Source organism: Hypomesus nipponensis, chromosome 8 (assembly GCF_054491055.1).
Source record: "Hypomesus nipponensis isolate SF chromosome 8, ASM5449105v1, whole genome shotgun sequence".
In the NCBI taxonomy this organism is placed as follows: domain Eukaryota; kingdom Metazoa; phylum Chordata; class Actinopteri; order Osmeriformes; family Osmeridae; genus Hypomesus; species Hypomesus nipponensis.
Window position 1 is genome coordinate 18541811 of NC_140368.1, and position 19999 is coordinate 18561809.

At 39.9% G+C, this 19999-nt stretch overlaps 1 protein-coding gene across 2 annotated transcripts in view; it reads left to right on the forward strand.

Moving 5' to 3' along the window:
* Positions 1-19999, forward strand: part of hhatlb (hedgehog acyltransferase like, b) — a 93368-nt gene that overhangs the window by 43180 nt on the left and 30189 nt on the right. For both annotated transcript variants that reach the window (XM_084702599.1, XM_084702600.1), the window contains one exon: positions 16128-16329. In XM_084702599.1, coding sequence (XP_084558725.1) covers positions 16128-16329 — 202 coding nt within the window. The remainder of the gene's footprint in view (positions 1-16127; positions 16330-19999) is intronic.

The window sequence follows — 19999 nt, forward strand, 5'->3', positions numbered from 1 at the left end:
GGAATCCCTCAAGGAGCGTTGAACAAAAGACCTTCGCAAACAAAGTAAGGAAGAAAACTTAAGGTACCTCTGACTTATTCTTTACCGCAACATGCTGCGTTTATGGAGATAAATAAACCCATCCCACACTTATGACACTCTGTTAAGCTACTGTGCTGCAGTGTAAAGATGAATAGCTACTATTTATGCGTCGGCTACTGCTGTAAATAAAGTAGCTATAATATAAATATAGTATAGACTCACGCCGGTAAATGCAGTGTAACTGTTGATCTCATTTTGATCTAGTTAGCTACCTAAGAAGTACTGTAGGCTAACGCTCACTTTTTAAAAACTACTGAGTAGCAACAAGACCTATGCTATGAGTAAAGTTGATATCTCATGTTTTATTGGACTCCCTCCTGAAATTGGTTATCTCTTATTTGGACATAACAGTCAAGTTATCATACTGTAGATAGCTCTAGCATATATTTTTTATTTCTTGAATTGACCGCTTCACCAAAATTATTGAGGTTTATTTTCGATGCAATTTTGTCCTACAATCGTACGTTTCCAAAAAACGTTGTTGTTTGTTTGCAGTTATTTGTGGATCAAATTTACGTTTTAGTATGTGCTTTCTTTTTTGTATTCCTGTAGAAGCACAATATTTTCCTCCTCTGACCAATTTGGTTTTCTTGCTAGCTCTAGCTACGAAGGTGATGCACTAGATACAACCAAACAACGCGGTCACCGTGGAAATGGTCAAACTTTACTACTGTAAAATCACGTTAAATATAGTAAATCCCTTAACATTTCACCTTAGCTAAGGAAATCATTTAAGGGATTCTGTGCAACCCCCTTAAGTAAATCCCTTCGCTAAGGAGAAATTTACCCTTAAGTGTCATACTTAAGGAAAAAACTTAAGGTGTTTTGTGCAACCGGCCCCAGTGTCCTGAACTAACCTCGTCCTCATCAACGTGAAATTCATCACATGTGAACGAGCCACTGACCCCGCCTTGCCTCCTCCCATAAATGAATATGCAGATGTCCTATAAATGCTCTGAATTAAAATGGCTAAACACGCAACAACAACAAAATTCACAGAATGTGATGTCTTTTGTGAGGCTTGGTCTGAAGATGATCTGTGCCAAATTTGGTGAAGATTGGACAAACCTTATAGGAGAGGTAGCAAAAAAAGTTATATTCAAAATGGCGGCCACATCAATTCAGCCACACGATTTTTGTGAGGCTTAGTCTAAAGATCATCTGGGGCAATTTTGAAGAAGATTCAACAAGAATTGTAGGAGGAGTAGCTAAAAAACGCTTTTTCTTTACATTCAAAATGGCGGAGAATCTATAGAGCTGGGTGTGATGTCATAGAGTGCGTTGAACTCATCTTGATCCAGGGAATCCACGATACCACATTTTGGACAATGCAGCATTTAGTTCAAAAGTAACATGTGTAAACACACCTTCAACTTTGACCCATTGGTGGCGCTAGATGGTTGGAATGGGAGACATGAAACTTGGTGAAATTGATGAGGGGACTGGTCGCAAAGAGTGTGCCTAATTTCACAACTTCTGACAATGTGGTTCTAGGGGCTGCCATAGACTCCCATGGCAGAAGAAGATGTGTAATAATAATAAATATAGCTGCAAGCAGCGGCAAAATATAACAATTTACATTGTAGAAGGTCAAGAGTTGGACAACAAGAGAGCAAAACTACTTCATGTTGGGCGAACTACAATAGGCTGAAAGGGGATTTGAACTCATGCGCATAAGTTTACAAGGAAGACTCTCTATCCTCTCTGCTACACACCAACTGTTGTGAATGAATGAGTAGAAAGGGCACAGAATTAGCTTTAGTCAGCTTTGGGACAAAGGTTAAGAAGCGGTTGACATTTCAAAGTGGAATTGCATGAAATTGCGCATGGTATTTCATAATGATGTCATCCTGTTTAACCTGTTCATCCTGTTAGATATAGACAGGCTATTTTAGACAGGCTAAAAGACTGTAGCTGGATTCAAACCTACAACCTTATACTTTGCAGGTCACTCTCCCAGTCCATTGAGCTATTCTCAGTGTTTAATATTGTCATGTTCAGTTACTGTATAAAAAGGTACGCTGTTTGTTCTGTGGTAAGAGTTGTTAGATTCAGCCAAAGTTTAAACTACTCAAATTCAATCATATTTTGACATGCCAATGTGAAATTGTTGATGGTACTTCAGAGTGATGTCCTCTTGAACCCAATAAGGTTTGAAAACCATCAATCAAAATTATATTTGATTTATTGACACAAAAATATTGAGGCAATTTGGACATTTACATAAATACACCCCTTTCAGACATTTTGTATTACATTTCTCATTCTATTTCACCCTATATAAAAATACACCTGCCCGCACACTATCCCCCAATCAATGCCATTTACCTCCCTCCCAGCACAAGTCAATCCAAAGCAGAAATACTGTAGCGGACGCATGAATTTAGACGTCGACCAAATATTGCCTTCCACAATCAAAACACATAGCTCGCAACACAGAATTTCCAGAATTTCTCGAAGATGGCTTAGACCGCTTTCCAGAACCACAGTCATCTTACAATGAAGAATAGCCTCATTGGTATCTCCTTGCCAACATAAATGTATGACGGCGACTCTCACTTCCCATTAAACCACACAACAGTGCCGCCGCTCCCATAACGCGCACTACGCGCTGTGCTTAGGGCACCAAGTCCTGAGGGGGCACCAAAAAATTGCCAACTGAAAAATCATCATAGTTATTATAATTCTAATGCCGATATTATTTCAGTAGGCCTATATAAATATTACACACCTTTTAGGCATGTAAATCACAAAACGGGCAAAACAAGAGATATATTTAATTGCTCAAAAAACGTTACGACGGTGCCCCCCCCCCCACAAAAAAACAAATACACACTCAACTTTCCAAGCTCGCCGTGGGTGCCCTTTCCTACCTCAGTGGCCTGACGAATTTTGACAGTAGGCTAGGTAAACTTTTCGAAAATGGCCTCAAAAAGACAACAGGGGGGTGTTCCATCAATGTCGATTAAGGGAAAGCGAGACTTATTTCGCCAAGTCACACTTACTTTAGCGAGAGTTCCGTTCCATTAAGGTGGATTATTCTAGTTCGAGCTACGTAACCAAGGATCGGGACTAGCCTGATCCGTGTCAGGCTAAAAGTCAAGCTAAACTAAAATGTGTTGCAAATAATTTCAAACAGGCGGAAACAGAATCTCAAAAGACAGTTCCGTCGAGTAAATTCCTGCGCGCAAAGCACTTTAGTCCGTGTTCGGGAACGTAAATTCAGACTTTTTGAAGTGCAGACATGAATGATTCTCGTGTTTAGGTCTACTTCATCTCCCAAAAATATAATAATATAAAATAACAAGTTAAGAAATAATGTCACTTTATCTGTTTTCAAAAGCCATTGGTTAATTGACATAAAATAAGGCCTTAGAAACTAAGCAGAGCCTCAAGACAAGTTACAATCAATTATGGCGTATCCGTTCTTTGACAAGCCTGTGGTGGATGAAGGTGCTCAGATTAGACAAAGAGCGTTTATCCCACCAGCCCCAAGGGTCTTCAGAGACAGAAGTAATGCTTCCCTGACCAGTATCTGTGGAAGAAGTATAGGTTCAGCATGCCCAGCATAGTTTATCTAGATAGATTTAATTGTCATTCTTAAATAAAATAAAACATTAATTATATATATATATATATATATATATACAAATATATATATACTGTGCAATAACACTTTAGCAACTCTTAAGAATGGCAATGAACACATAAGAGTAGCCTACCATCCTTTGTAGAAAGTAATAGAAAGGAGAGTAGACTATAATAGTAGAAAGGAGGGTAGTAGACTGCAGTCTATGTAGGTAGGCCTAGACTATGTAGTCTGCTGGAATCACACAAGGAAGCAAACCCACTGCAGCCAAGCCTTGACACTGTTCAGTCTGTCTGCATCTGTCTATGTCTTTGCATGTGGGACGTTCTTGAACTATGCCAGGAAATGTGAAGGGTATACTTTGCTCCAAGCAGTACCTGAATATTATCATCAGAGACTTTTTATTCAATTGTATAAAGTATTTTCATTGTTTAAAGTAGCCTATATGTTGACAAGACTCTATATTACCTCTCCTCTGGCTTCCCCAATATTATAGGTGTAATATACTGTCCCCATGGGTGTTTCCAGGCCCATTGGAAGACTCAGGGGGTGACTGCCTGGTGCCCCCATGGTTGAAAGTGTTTCTAAAATGCCCAGAGTGGCAAAAATTAGACCAAGTGCCCTACTGTCTGCCATTCACATTGTGAAATATGCTTGAGTGCCTGCAGGATGCCCCACACAATAAATGACAGTGTGCCCTCTATAAATGTAAAAACATGTCTTAATGAGTTCCTTTATAGTATAGAAAATGTGATGCAGTACCCTATATGGTGCCCTTATAATGGCCTAAATTGGACTGTTCCCATGCCCTTACTTCCAATGGAAAAGGGTGCTGTTATGAAGTGCCCTTTATGCTGCCCCTACATGACAGTGTCCCACATGTTGCCCTTTCCAAAGAAGACAATTAGATGCTGTGCCCAACAGTCTCCCCTAATGTTCCCAGTAGGGCATGCTTTCCCAAAGTTAGTCTATCACTGTCCACGCCCCCTCTGGATCTGTGAAGGCAGACTATGTTAATTGGAAATAGCCTACTTGTGATATAATAATGCTAGTCATGCTGAGCAATTTAAAATAACTGTTCTGCCAAACAAAGTGTGCAGTTTGGGTCACCTTCTGATCTAAAAAGTCAGTGAATCCCTATTTTAGTCATGGTTATCTTTCCCTTTTATCTTAAAGCTCAGCATTTAGCCTATCAGTTAATAAATGCGTGTGGCAAAGTTATTTTGAAGTAATTTATTCAAGATGTGAAGACAAAAACATTATTAGCTCACATCAAGTGCAATTAACCATGGCTTTCTTCAGTGTTTTGAATTTTATCCTACAATTTTCAATTGCTCCCACGTTCTTTTTTGGGATATTATTCTCAATCTCCTGTTGAGAATATCGGCCATAGGCTAGCCTGTCAGAACAGTTTCAGACAGCTCATCAAATTACGCTAATTACCAGTAGGCCTAAATGCATATATTTAGGCTATATTTGTTAAGTAGATTAGGTAGGTCTACAATATACGCATTTTAACGGTCGTAATGGTTTGAAAAGTTGATCTCCCTTGCCATGTTAATTGCGGCAACATTGCCCTTTTTGGAGACAAAAAAAAAAACTCAAATCAATTTACGCTGCTGAAACAACACCTTTCTGCTGCTTTACGCATTGCTTTTTGCGACATAACTCCTCTTTTCGACGATCGCCTGATCTGGGCTGCAGAGTCTAAGCTTATTGAGGTCTAGCTTGAATTAGCGTTGCCTGTTAGTGGAACGGAACGTTAGTGGAACGGCTTCAGGCTTAAGTCTAAGTTGACGTTTGCCCAAGTGAGACTTATTCATGTTAGCGCGACTTGCGTTAGCGACGTTGATGGAACACCCCCCGGGAGTCAGGGGCAGAAAAATAAATAAACTGCGAGATGATGCCCATGCATCACTTTCAGGTAAGTCCATGTTTAATTATTGTTAAATACGGGAAATGTGCTTATAACTTATACTTAGCCTATGCATACACCTCGAACTAGCTGACGTTATTGCTAATTTTAGCACACTCAAATATGTTATCTATGCATTTGAAATAACTGACGCCAGCTAGATGTTACTTTACTGTACATTCTATGATGCTTTTATATTCGATTGATCAAATAGTTTTTAAATGAGTAATAAAGGTGGAGAGCTCCTTGGCTGCATGCTTTCAGTTTTAAATGTTAATAATTAATTTGGAAAACCATGCTAAGAAACGTAAGGATGGGGCTGAAAAATTAAGAGACAAAAATACATCACCTTCACTAGACAAGGTTTAACCAATTGAAAAACGGCTGTTTATTTTACATATTTTGTTTATGCTCCAAAAACTATTATGCACTCAAATAAAGGCCCCAAAATTTCGCTCGCGTGCATTGCGCACTCGCATTAACTCCGTAACTAGCATCATATCAAACACAGAATGTAGATGCATTGACAGGGCAGCTGTGGTGATGGTGGGGGGGGGGGGCATCATAAAGGAATTATGCGTAGGGCACCAAAATGGCGGCGGCACTGCACACAACATGCACTCTCAGGGTGACCAACAAGATTATTTTAACTAACAAACAACAATATTACAAACATCTAACTGAACGAACGCAACAACTGAAATCCCTTGCATAGCTGTTGTAACCAAACTATTTACCACAAGTCTTGGCGTTTTTTGGCATGCCGCACTGCATGCTGGGTACCCAAGAGCGCTGACGCTGATGATCTAGCTGTGTGCCGACTGCGTGATATGACGAGATGCTACTGACGCGCTAAGGTCGCGGCGTCTCCGGAAATGTAACGCGTCTTTCTGCCTTGAAGCTGCGTGCGCATCAAGACCCCATGTATATGGCAAGATAACATCCAAGCTAACAATTTCTCCAAATCTGACTGCAGCTTTGTATACCATATGTAGTGTGTTATGGTTGTTTGAGTTAAACAACTTGCTTAATGAATTAAATGGCTGTTAAATGTCAAATCCAACTATAAATGTATAAAAGAGAGAGTTCCAATCAAATCTGAATTCTTTTTATAACTAAAGGTTTAAAAGACAACCTAAACTGACATGCACCAACTCAGATAACTGAGTGTCAACATCCATTTACATCCACATTTAGTCTGTATTTTTTACTCTACACTTAAGGCATAACTATGTTTAACTTAATGTCTGCACTTCTCTGTCACCAACTGTCTCTGGAGTGGGGGGTGGGGGCTTCACAGGGTGTCTACAGGTGTAAAGAAGTTAAATTTAAGACTTTTTAAGACCTTTTAATACCACTTCCAATTGAAATTAAAGACCAAATTTACGATGGAAATACAAATCAAAAGTGGAAATATACAGCAATCTTCCCAACAGACTGATGTCTGTTCAATATGAACAGTATGGTAAAATGACAACAATCGGTTGAGTTTAAGAACATTGACTAAATGTGTGTAATGTGAAAGGATAACACAAATGTAATTGCTGTCCTAAATTATATTTTTTATTACACAATGGTGGAGCAGAAACTAGCAATTCCATGAATCCCATGGAAACAATGTGTGAGATGTACTGATGTGGAGCACAAATCATTCAAGAAGCAGTACTTCTCTTGAGTGGTTTTTATTCAGATGACTAATCATTGGATTCAGGTCAAAAGTCTATAACTTGAACTGGTTTTATTACTTAAGACACTAAAAGTCAGCAGCTTGGCATGCTGGGACATGGAAAGGATTAAACATTTAGACTTTCTTCAAAGTAAAAAATGCTGGTTTGTCCTTTTTCATCAATGTCCACAAAAAAGCAGTCTGCAAAGCTACTGTGTCTGTGGGGTGACTGTGTCTCTGGAGGGGCATGCAGGGCCTGCAGGCAGGGGCAAGCAAGGCCTGCAGGCAGGGGCAGTCAGGGCAGGCCAGCTGGATGAAGCTGTCCTGGGGTCAGGGCTGAAGAGAAGCTGTCCTGATTCTGATTCTGTCCAGCAAGAGGGGGGTAGTCCAGCAAGGGATCAGTTTTTCTCTCAGCATCCTCTGTTGAACTCTGTTAAGCAGGCCTCTGCATGACCCTCCAGACCTGTAAAAGTGAAGAAAGGATCCATGTCAGTTGTGAAAAATGAAGCTTTTTACATCTACACTTGACATAAACTACAACTTTGACCGTAAAATGCAGTGGCATTACTTGAACTTGAATCCAAATGTGTTGTACTGATGGAGACCCGGCCATGCAAAGTCACTCCAAACATTTGGCTCAATTCCAGGCTATGGCAAGAGTATTTAGCTCTAAACTGGTCAATATACACATCTGACCAAAGACCAGCTCAACCTTTGCCTGTAATCAGTGATTCTGACTGTCAGATACCTTTAAATAGGCTGACTGAGTAAAACTAGCCTGGCTAACGTAGGTCCCTTTCTCAGGAAAATGACAAATGAAATAGGCTTGTTTTGAAAGATCCTATATACTGGCTATCTTCAGTAGACTTTTGTCTACAAAAAGCAGCCCTCCCTGACGTTTTAGGACTAGAATTTAGTGAATTACGATATTGTTTACACATTGCCAGTAAGTGAGCGAGCCGAGTCTGTCACTGAAGTCAAAACACCCCCGGGACGCAGTCTCATCCACTTGCAAGTTTTCTACAAATCACAAAAATAATCGGAGCATCTGGCTACAAGCACAATTCCTACATCTCCTAAAGGCTTCCCCCCTCGAGGTTTGGTAACAAACACATTTTTGGTGTCGACCGAACTGTAAAATGGTGAACTTATGAACATGACGCGACAAAAACATGGCTGCCGCTAAGCCTATGCAGTCTCCCTGGCGCATAGGCTTATTACAAAGACTCTCACGAGCCAAATCAAAATTCTGAGCCGACAGGTCTGCGGGGAATCGCTTGTTCTCCAAAAAGCTGCCCTCCTCTAGCTTTTTTATGAATTTGCCGAGATGGTGCATGATTCAGTAATTACACAGAGGGAAAAAGCTAGCTACTTTGAGTTCGGTTTTCTGTCACTTCAAACTCACGATCTAAAGGTCTCAAAGTGCTCAAACCGTCACTGACATTCAAGAGTAGTATACTTTCACGAACCCAATCTTTGATTCTAGCTTAAAATGTGTAAAAATAGGACTTACCAAACGTGGCTGCCTCCAACACGGCTACCAGGCGATTCCAGTTGAAAACAACAATGTCTACCAAAAAAGAATTTATAGTCATAACGGCGAGCTGCGATTGGAAGCGAAATGAAACAGGAGTTAAAGACCAAGGGCGGGGGCTTGGTCAGCTTACCATTTCCAGAAAGGATGTGTGTGCGTCTCGCCAAGCTTGCGCGTATGTCACGTAGGTTGACCACCTGTCCCTCTTTGCGCTGTATCGCACAGCATTTTCAATATGCGACGTGCGGGACAAGGGGTGCAAATGATGTGCGACACATCACAAAGCGGGACAGGTGGTCACCCTAGTGTCAAGGGGCAGGATGAGTCTGTGAGAATTTGGAGCGCGCGCGCTGTGGAGCAATTCACTTGAATTCAATCATATATTGACAAACCAAGGTGGTGACGTACTTATGGTACTTCAGAGTGATGTCGTCTTGAACCCTATTTGGTTTGAAAAACAATCAGTCAAAATTATATTTGATTTATTAACACAAAGTTATTGAGGCAATGTGGACATTTACATAAATACACTTCTTTCAGCCATTTTGTATTGCATTTCTTATTCCATGTCACCCTATGTAAAGACATGTATTCTACACATCTGGAACAAATTTCAAGTCGACTGGGTCTATGGTTTATGAGTAGAAGAGTTTTGAAGGTTGTACCAAATTTGGACAGTACAGCAAAATCTATCATGGCGGACCTTATGGGTCCTTGAGGCTTTTTTGTTCCCCATGAGAAATAAGGCATGCATACCAATTTTATAGCACCACCTATGGGTGCACATGGGCCACTAGCCGTCTGGGAGTAATGAGTGACCTGTTGTATCATTGGGCCAAATTGGAAAAAATCGGGTCCAGGACTTTTTGAGCTGTTGGGCCATTTAGCGGAGAAATATAATAATAATAGGAATTCTAACAAAAACAATAGGTTCCCTCCTACCGGAGGAACCCTAATAATAAGAATAAGAATACTAACAAAAACAATAGGTTTCTGTGAATGCATAAATGTCACAAATGAAATGACACAAATGACATAGGCTATATGATAATATATCAGACACATTTACGTTTCGGCATGGCTGCAGATGTGTGCTGTTGTAAACAATGCAACTGGTGGAGGCGGTATGGTGCTCAGTGTTGCCAGATTGGAAATGCCGAAGTATTGTAGCTACCAAACGCTCAAAATTATCGTATTTGGAAAATAATGATCGTGCATCTGGCAACACTGAGAAGGCGGTCGACCAATGACTCTGGTCAAGAGCTCGCGCAAGAAGGTGGAACGTAAGGGAGATACACTTTTCAAAACTTGTAAGGGAGTAATAATTAGTTTGTGAAAGACATGTATATAGGCTACATCTATGGTGAAAGACCCAGAGAAACACATATTTTTACGTCTTGAAAAGAGGACATGTCCGGTTAAAAGAGGCATTAAAACTATGAAATGAACTGAACTATGAACGCGTTCAGAATTTAAATGATGAACGTGAACGATTCATATTAACTTGTATGAACTGAACTTTGAACAAGTTCATGAGAGGTATGAACGTGCACAACACTGGCGTTTACGTACGTGACGCGTGGTGCCAGGACGCTGTGCTAGTATGCAGACACTGTTCACCACTGGCGGAGTTAATGATCATAAAGTGCAGTCCTTTCTATCTGCCGAGAGAATTTACTGCAGTTTTGCTAATCGCGGCATATATCCCTCCAACCTCCAGCAGCGGTGACAGGAATGCAGCACTTTGGGAACTATATCAGGCCATCAACGAACAACAGACAGCACACCCAGATGGATTTACTATCGTCGCTGGAGATTTTAATCATGCTGATCTTAAGACTGTCCTACCAAAACTTCATCAGCATGTACATTTCCCACAAGGGAGAATAACACCTTGGACTTGGTCTATAGATCAATTATTTGTTTGTAAACATTCGGGATGCACGCACAATGAGGTTGCAGAAAAACCAGGAAAGGATAGCATTTAAAATGGCAAAAGGACCACACGGATAATACAAACAGTTTGATTTTAAAAGACCAAAGAGGTCGAGGAGGATAGCCTTTAAGAGAGAAAGCAAATACCCTTTGATCTGTTGCATCAGAATTTTGATTTGGGTCACGAAAGTCTTGAATGAGAAAGTCGCCGGTACAGACCGCATAGTCAAGCGGCAATCATGTAATGTCACAAAGTTAATAATTTTACAGTTTTACACTCAATTATGCATCTAAAAAGTCGAGCAGGGCGGCTTTCAGGAGATGTAGGAATTCTGCTTTTAGCCAGCTGGTCCGATTATTTTTCTGATTTGTATAAACTGGCAATCTGAGTGAGACTGCGTCCCCGTTGCACTGTTTTTACATTTCACCGTTAGACTGAGTCTGACTGAAGCTAACGTCAAAACAGTGAAATACAACATTAGGCTCGTATCAACATTTGTCAGACTCCCTCACTGGCAGTGTGCACAATGTTGTATTTCACTCCATTCTACACCAGAAACGTCAGGGAGGACTGCCTAATGTAGATACGAGTGGATTTCCCCGATACCCTTAAATAGCCTGACCAAGTGATCGGGCAAAACTAGCCTGGCTAACGGAGGTCACTTTCTCAGGCAAATGACGAATGAAACGGGCTCGGTTAAAGAAATCCGTCACGAATATTTAAGGGTATCGGGGTCATGTGACTTTTGTGCATAGACAAGTAAAACGTAAGTGTATTTGTCCAAAAGCCAAGAGCCTCAAAAAGTTAATATCAAAGCCTGCAATCCAGTGGCCAGAGATATGATGACTTGATCGACACTCGGTGAAGTGTCTTTTGCAACCAACATGCGCAGTTGAGCCTGCTTGACAGTTGTGACGTAGGGTGATAATTGGTCTATACCTTACATGAAGGAGATACAAGGCCTCCCCCCTCCCCCACATTGGACTTTCCGACCACATCACTGTTATGCTAATGCAAGCATATAGGCCCGAGTGAAAGTGGAAAAACCGGTTCGGAAAGAGATTTCAGTGTGGCCGGATGGATCAAGGTTTGCTCTTCAGGACTGTCTTGCGACAACAGACTGGGGCATTTTCAGGCAAGCAGTTACACACAACAACCACATAGACAATGAGGAGCTCACAGACACTGTTTTCTCCTACATCCGCAAATGCACAGATGATGTGACCCACACAAAGACCATCATCACTCGGGCTAACAAGAAGCCATGGCTGACAGGAGCTGTCCATCGGCTGCTGAGAGCCAGAGACAAAGCCTTCAGAGCCGGGGATAGAATTGGCTTGAGAACAGCTAGAGCCAGTCTGTCCCGTGGCATCAGAAAAGCAAAACAGGACTACACAAAAAAGATAAGCAGCCACGTCAAGGACAGCAGAGACGCGCAGCCTGTGGCAGGGCATCCAGACCATACCGGATTACAAGCCTGCATCACAGAACTGTGACGACAACATCTCTCTGCTCAATTACCTAAACAGCTTCTTTGCATGGTTTGAAGCAACAAATAACACAAGCCCACTGAAAACTCCCCCCTCCCCCGCTGAATGTCATCAAAACAAAGGAGATTGTGGTTGACTTCAGGAAAAGCCACACTGAACACCCACCACTGACCATCGATGGTGCTGCTGTGGAGCGAGTGAGCAGCACCAAATTCCTGGGGGTGCACATCAGTGAGGACCTCACATCAGTGAGGCACATCAGTGAGGCAACCAACTCTGCATCACTGACAAAGAAAGCCCAGCGGCGCCTCTACTTCCTCCGCAAGCTCAAGAGAGCAAAAGCTCCCATACCCATCCTGACCACATTCTACCGGGGCACCATTGAAAGCATCCTGTCCAGCTACATCGCTGTGTGGGGCAGTAGCTGCACAGCAAGAAAGCACTGCAAAGCATAGTGAACACAGCTGGTAAGATCATTGGTGCCCCACTCCCTTCCTTGCAAGACATATAAACCACCCGCCTCACCCAGAAAGCTACCTCGATTGTGAATGACACCAGCCACCCTGCACACAGTCTGTTCAGCTACCCTCTGGAAGAAGGTATAGGAGCCTCCATTGCCGCACCACCAGACTCAGAAATGGCTTCATACACCAAGCTGTCAGGAAGCTAAATTCTCTCCCCTCACTCCCCCCAGCCATATCCTCCAGTCTGACAGGAAGCTGAAAATCCCCCCGCCACCCCTAAAAAAAAATCATTCAGGACTCTGCACTTTATTCACTTGTATTACGTTTAAAATTGTATTACGTATTCATAGTATTTATATATATAGTATTTATAGTATTTATATATATAGTATTTATAACCACTGTACGTGAATCTTTATGAATCTTTATGTTTACTTAGTATTAGGAAATGTCTTGTCTTATCTGTTGTGCCTGTGCACTTTTATATATTTCACCGTGGGAGAGTGGGAAACATCCTATCGATTCCTTTGTATGTCTTGACATGTGAAGAAATTGTCAATAAAGCTACTTTGACTTTTGACTTTTCTATTTTGTGACTTACCTTGTAATGCAAGACTGCTGCTGGAGTTAGCTCATGCACCGTTAAACGGAACCAACTGTCAAAACCACTCACTGATAAAGAATAAGAATAAAGAATAAAAGAATAAATAAAACCCGAATAAAACCCGGAACTTCCATATATTAGTTGGCAGGTGATTGGATGAACCATCGGTCTATTACCGTCCATTAGCTGCCAGTAGAACAATGATTGGTCCAGAAAATAGTTTGAGGCCAAATCTAGCCATTTTAATCTTTGCTAGCCATTTTAATCTTACGATGCGCGATATCTGCATCCAAAGTTTTGCTCACAAAGAAAACGAAGTTCCTGAGTGCAAATACAACTTAATATAATTTAACATCTGTTTTAGTAGTATGGCATTTACACAAATATCACTTCAGAGGCCGGCTCAAGGTGGTTGAAGCTTAATAAGTAGGATCCAAAGGGAGAGGCTGCTGGCAAGGAAAAAACGATGCCCAGTGTGTGCAACCACTTCTAAAGAACCAACACGACCACAGCATCCTTGGCTACCACACAGGATACACTCAGAGCCAATCGATTATTCTGTATTCTAACATATTACTTCAATAGGTAGAATCTTAGATATTTGTAGACTATGTTTTATGTTACAGAAGCTGTAGAAAGACAAACCATAGGGGCCAAACTCCCTGACGTGTTCTATGGTACAAAGTTATTTGAATTGAGTTTTGAGATTTATATGGAGGTTTGTATAGATTTAACCTTTGTATTTGTTCATGTTATGCCATGGAAACAATGCTTTAATTTAAAATAATGTTACAATTTACAGAGTGAATGAATTGTCATGTTTTCCTTAGTAACATAATCCAAGTTTGTGTTTAGGCATGGAAAAGGGAACAGTTGACAATGATATGGTAAGAGCCTGGTGACATCACAGAAACAAACACAGCTTCCTTTTACAGTACAGTTTTAGCTTACTTACTGAGTAAATAGTCCAAACATGCGCAAGAACTTACCCAGTATCCAAGAAAATTGACCATGATAGTAGAGGAAAACTCTTCCCGCGGAGGTTGTTACCAGCCAAGTAAATGAGTATGGCATTCATCGATAAATGTATCTGAAAAGGTCTTTTATTGGAAAGTACCATCTTATATTCTAACTAGACGTGGACTGTTACCAACATAGACCTTAGGTTACTGCAGGGTAACAGTAGAGCTTTTTCTTAGTAATTCTGCTGGAGCTTGGCCGTCTTTACCTACTTAGTAGCAGTAGTATTTACCCAAAAACACATTATAATTTAACTTATGTATCTCCTGTAGTTACCAAATTACTATCAGCGGTATTTAAATATTAATTATTATATGGCAACGACGGTACAAGCTTTCTGATGGCTAATGGGTAGTCATGCCAGCCGCGTATTGCCCCCCTCGCCGGTCAATACGGATCCGTATTGCCCTCTGACGTCAGCTTCAAAATGAGCAATATCGACGAGTCAGCTGCTGAATTTTACTACCCAGATGATGCTGAAAAGATTTGTCATCGAAAGTGAGGATGAGGACTAGACTCTTTGAATCACTTGTGTCGTTATTTTGTGTTGAAATTAAAGCCATTTTAGCAGAACCATGTTGTCCGCCTTTTATCAAAAGTAATGAGTTGCTAGGCAATACATGAAACACACCGTGAGAAGACTTGAGAGCTAACTCTAGCTACAATTAGCCTAGAGGTACCATTTATTCATAAAATGAAAAGAAGCTAAAAATGCTGTATAATGAGCTACTTACTAACCTCGAACGTTCGGTCATGACGGGAAATATTAAACCTCGGCTTTGCAGTATCCTCGCTATCGCTCGATCGATACGTTCCAACCCCGTTCCAGTTTGGTATTTCCCGGCATGACCTCACTCTCGGTTAGTAAGTAGTTAGTAATATTTATGTTTTCAGGTAAATACCAAGTTTTGTTTTCTGTCTTTACCGAATTATTACCAGGGAAAATTACCCAGTAATAACTAGCACGTTAGTATTTAGTTAATTCTATAATACATTTATTTACCCATTATCTCTGTATTTACCACCTTGGTACCAATTGGTAATACTCAATAATACACAAAACATACCCTTTATTTTCCACGTAAATACCTAGTACTTAAGGGACTATAAAAGGAAGGGTTACCAAAAGTTGTGAAATTTGGCATGTTGAAACTGCAGAGCATTGGTAACTACCATACCAAACATGGGCCACTTAAGACAGAAGGTGGTGCTACAGGCCACCCCCTAATTTTCCCATTTTCAAAGGAATGCCATTTGCATCCCATTTGACCCAAAATTCTGAAATTCATTACTTATCCCTTATTTTTGCACACGTGATCTTCAGATCAAGCCTCTTACATGCACATAATTAGGCATGTCAAAATGTCACTTAAAGCATTATATCTACCCCAAAAGTGATTATCTGTGAGAAAATCCTTCTTCCACAACTTCTTGAAAATAGGAATGGGCAGGCTAAGGCTAAAATGGGCATGTGCAGCTTCACTTTGAAAGTATATCAAATGATCATTGGAATAAGCTGGTCTCGACTGATTCTGTTCCAGCCCAGCAAAATGGCTAAGATTATTCATTTTTTATTGGCCTACCATCTTGGTTAACATCTGTTTCTAATGCGTTCCATGTGTTCATCTGAATAATGTATTGGGCTTCAAATGCATCCCTATCATCTGGCATGTAATTGAAAATATGTTGTTTCTCTTCAAAAAAAACAACTTGTTTTTATGATGAGCTTAAATGCAGAATCCTCCTAACTCTACTTGTCTACGCATTGAATCAAATCAATGAATCGCTGTAACAATCCTGGACCTCTTCTGTCTCTATCTCTCTTCAGATATGTGTACGACTACCTGGGAGGGAAGCATGATAATGTTTTGGATGAGTTCATTGCAACAGTATGCACATTTGGTGTCACCATCATGTGGCTAGGACCTTGCCAGGTAGTCTTCATCTGGGCTTTCTTCAACTGTTTTGGCCTCAACTTCGAACTTTGGACTGCCAAATTCTTCTCCATGGAACCGTTAGCCTCCCTAGAGGTAAGTCAAAGTTTTTAAAAGGTAAAACAAAAATGGCGGACAAGTTCTCAGGGTGGGGTTGAAGGGGATTGAACCAATAGCAGGGAGAGGCAAGGCAGGCAAAAACTCAAGTATTTATTCTCAAAAAGAGGAACACTGAGAGAATACTCACACAAACCACGACAAAGCGACGAGGACAGTCAAATGGAGCAGACGTATATAACCTTTACACAGGTCAGAGTGATCACACAATGGACAGTGTTGGGAAGGATACTTTCAAACCATATTTCGTTACAGAATACATTCCCAAAAATTTAACTTGTAACATATTCTGAATACTTGGATTACTTCCACATTGAATTGAATTTTAGAGGTGTAGGAATACGGCCATCAATTCCTGCTTACTAAACAGGCCTATTGTGGTGTGTGACAACATACCATGTTGTCATCACATCATGGCTTACATATTTCATACACAGGAGGACTTGTAAGCATGTAGGCATGTAAGGAAACATAACACATTAGCCTAACTGAAGACAGTAAGCAGTAGGCTAAATGTAACTAACTGCACATTGAACTGCATACTACAAAAAGTCTAAGCTACCACAAGCTAATTTTAGATAACGTTAGCTAGTTGTCAAACAGGGCTAATCAGTCTTTCAACTGCTCTGGGGTTAGTAAATCAGCACCCTTACGGAAAGAAAATATATTAACCAATATATGATTTGAAATACATTTGAATATATTGTAATATATTATAAACTTTAATATATATTAATGTAATATATTGCAATATATTGCTGAATACAGCAATGATTGCCGTTTTCCATATATTGCAATATATGGAACATGAATATATAATATGTGGTTATATATCCCAAAATCTATGCAATTATGTATTCATAAATAACCACCATAATGTATGCCATTTTATATGGGAAAATGTATGGGTAATATATGTAAATATATAGTATTATGTATGCTTCATATATGGTAGCATATATTTTAAATACATGTAAAATTATATGGAAATATATATTGTACAATGCATGTGTACATATATGAGAACATGCCCATACAGACATATATGGTGATATTTACATTTTTGTCATTTAGCAGACGATCTTATCCAGAGTGACTTACAGTAAGTACAGGGACATACCCCGAGGCAAGTAGGGTGAATTGCTTTGCCCAAGGACACAGCTTCATTTTTGCGCTTCCGGGAATCAAACCGGCAACTTTCTGATTAATAGCCTGATTCCCTAACCGCTCCGCCATCTAGAAGGTATTCTAACAATATTGTCAACGGCAATATTTCAAATGGAATCCTGATTCAAACAGTACCACCTGCTAACTGAAAATGTGCCCCCAAAAACGTAAATACCGTAAGATTGACATTTATTTAGGGGGAAATGGCTCATTCAAAAGAAGTTTGCTGGAAGTGATCATTGTCAGTATATATTTCAAATATTTTTCCATATCATTTTACCCATATTTAAAATACATTCCACAATATATTGAACACATCTGTACATATATTTCATGTATATATTTCCATATAATTGGGATTCCCCCGTCAAGAATAGGCTTTAAGGTGACTTCCCCCTGAAGTACCCTGCAAAGTTTCACCTTAATATGTGAAAATATGACTGAATTAGAGCTGTTTGAGCTTGGATCAAATGTGACTATGATTGCCATAGGAGACACATCTTATTTCATTATTCAGTAACTGAACACTGAAACATAGGCATTTTCATGTATTTTTTACAAAACAGTTTCTAGTTTTCTGGGTAATCCCAGTGTAACTATCTATTATGAAAATTTTACAATATTTTGCCATTTTGAAGGAGGAATTTGCCATTGCTGCTTGCAGCTATATTTTTTTTACATATAATTCAAATGTATTCTACCATATATTAAACATGCATGTGACACTATATTTTTACATATATTACCAATACATTTTCCCATATAATTTGGAATACATTATGGTGGTATTTATAGATATAAAATTGCATATATTTTGGAATATATAAACACATATTATACATTCATGTTGAATATGTTGCAATATATGGAATACGGCAATCATTGCTGTATTCTACAATATATTGCAATATATTACATGAATATATATATATTATAGTTTAATATATTAGTAATATATTTATTATCAATATATTATCCCATGTATTTCCGTAAAATATAAATATTAAATCCCATATATGGACATATATTGCCTAATATATCACATGATATTTTCCAATATACTGCAATATATTTTCTTTCTGTAAGGGCACATAGGATAATGTAAAGTCACACGTCAACTACAACTATAAAATGGCAAGGTGATCAGTAAAACTACAGCAGACGACTACCCCTGGCTAATAAAAAAATTAAACTCACTTTAAGATGCTTCTTCAGGTTGGAGGTGGAGTCTTTGGACACTGAAAGGATGTTGCTGGGGGAAGCAGAGGTAGCACTGCACAGTTATATTTCGTGACTGATCACGCAAATAGCTCATTTTTTCGTTTTTCATATCGGGGCTTGTGGGGGAAAATTCTGACGGTGCTCGGTAGTTTGAATAGTCAAGATGGCGGTTCAATACCATTTATTTAGTTTGCACAAAACATAACAGAGTACTCGAGACCCGTCATAACGAAGGACAGGCTACAGGTCGTTCGGAAGAGTGGTAAAGAAAATCACATACACACTGTCTAATATAAATGTATAACATATGGTCTTCTATCATTGTAGCGGTCCCTGTGACTGGCTAACACTATTTCAGTGACATTTTAAACAATAGTCTCAGGCCTGGTGTCCTAAAGTTATTTGATGTTGCATCCTTCTCTAAATGAGGTGATTGTAAAGATAACATATGGTAATCTCCAAACCAGAATTAACACAAACAGGACACAGGTCTCTTTAGCCAAAGGTTCAGAGCAGCTGCATCAATTGACCCTTCCTAAAACTTCTCCCCCAGGTCATAAATACCTGAAGACAATATAAGACGCTTCACCCATTCTCCAGGGTAAACCGCCCCACAGAGCCTTCAGCACCTTACTTAGGCCGAATCCCAATACTCTGTCTTCCCCCTACCCCTTAGTTTTGAGCGTTCCCTTGAGAGTAAGTGGTGTCCCAATACCCTTTTTTATCTAGGGGTAGGGCTAAGACGAAGGGGTATACACCCCTTAAAACCAAGTTAGCTCGGGAACTTACTTGAAACCTACCCTTACAGAAGGAAAATATATTTCAGTATATTGGAAAATATCATGTGATACGTTAGGCAATATATGTCCATATATGGGATTTAATATTTATATAGTACAGAGTTACATGGGATAATATATTGATGATAAATATATTACTAATATGTTATAAATAGTGCTGTCAGTTTAACGCGTTACTGACGGCGTTAACGCAAACCCAAATTAACGGCGTCTATTTTTTTATCGCACGATTAACGCTCTTTTTGCCTAGCAAACTTTGTAGTTTTTTTCACATGCTGTTGCAACAACTGCCAACGTTAGAAAAACTACAACACCACACCGGATCTAGCTAGACCGGAAACAAAACAACAGGCACGCCACACACACTTGTTTAGCTTGCGAGCCGGCAAAAGAGTTGTAGCAGAGCCCGTTTACGGATATTAGACATTCTCTGATAGTAGGTTAACGTTACGTTTTGAGTG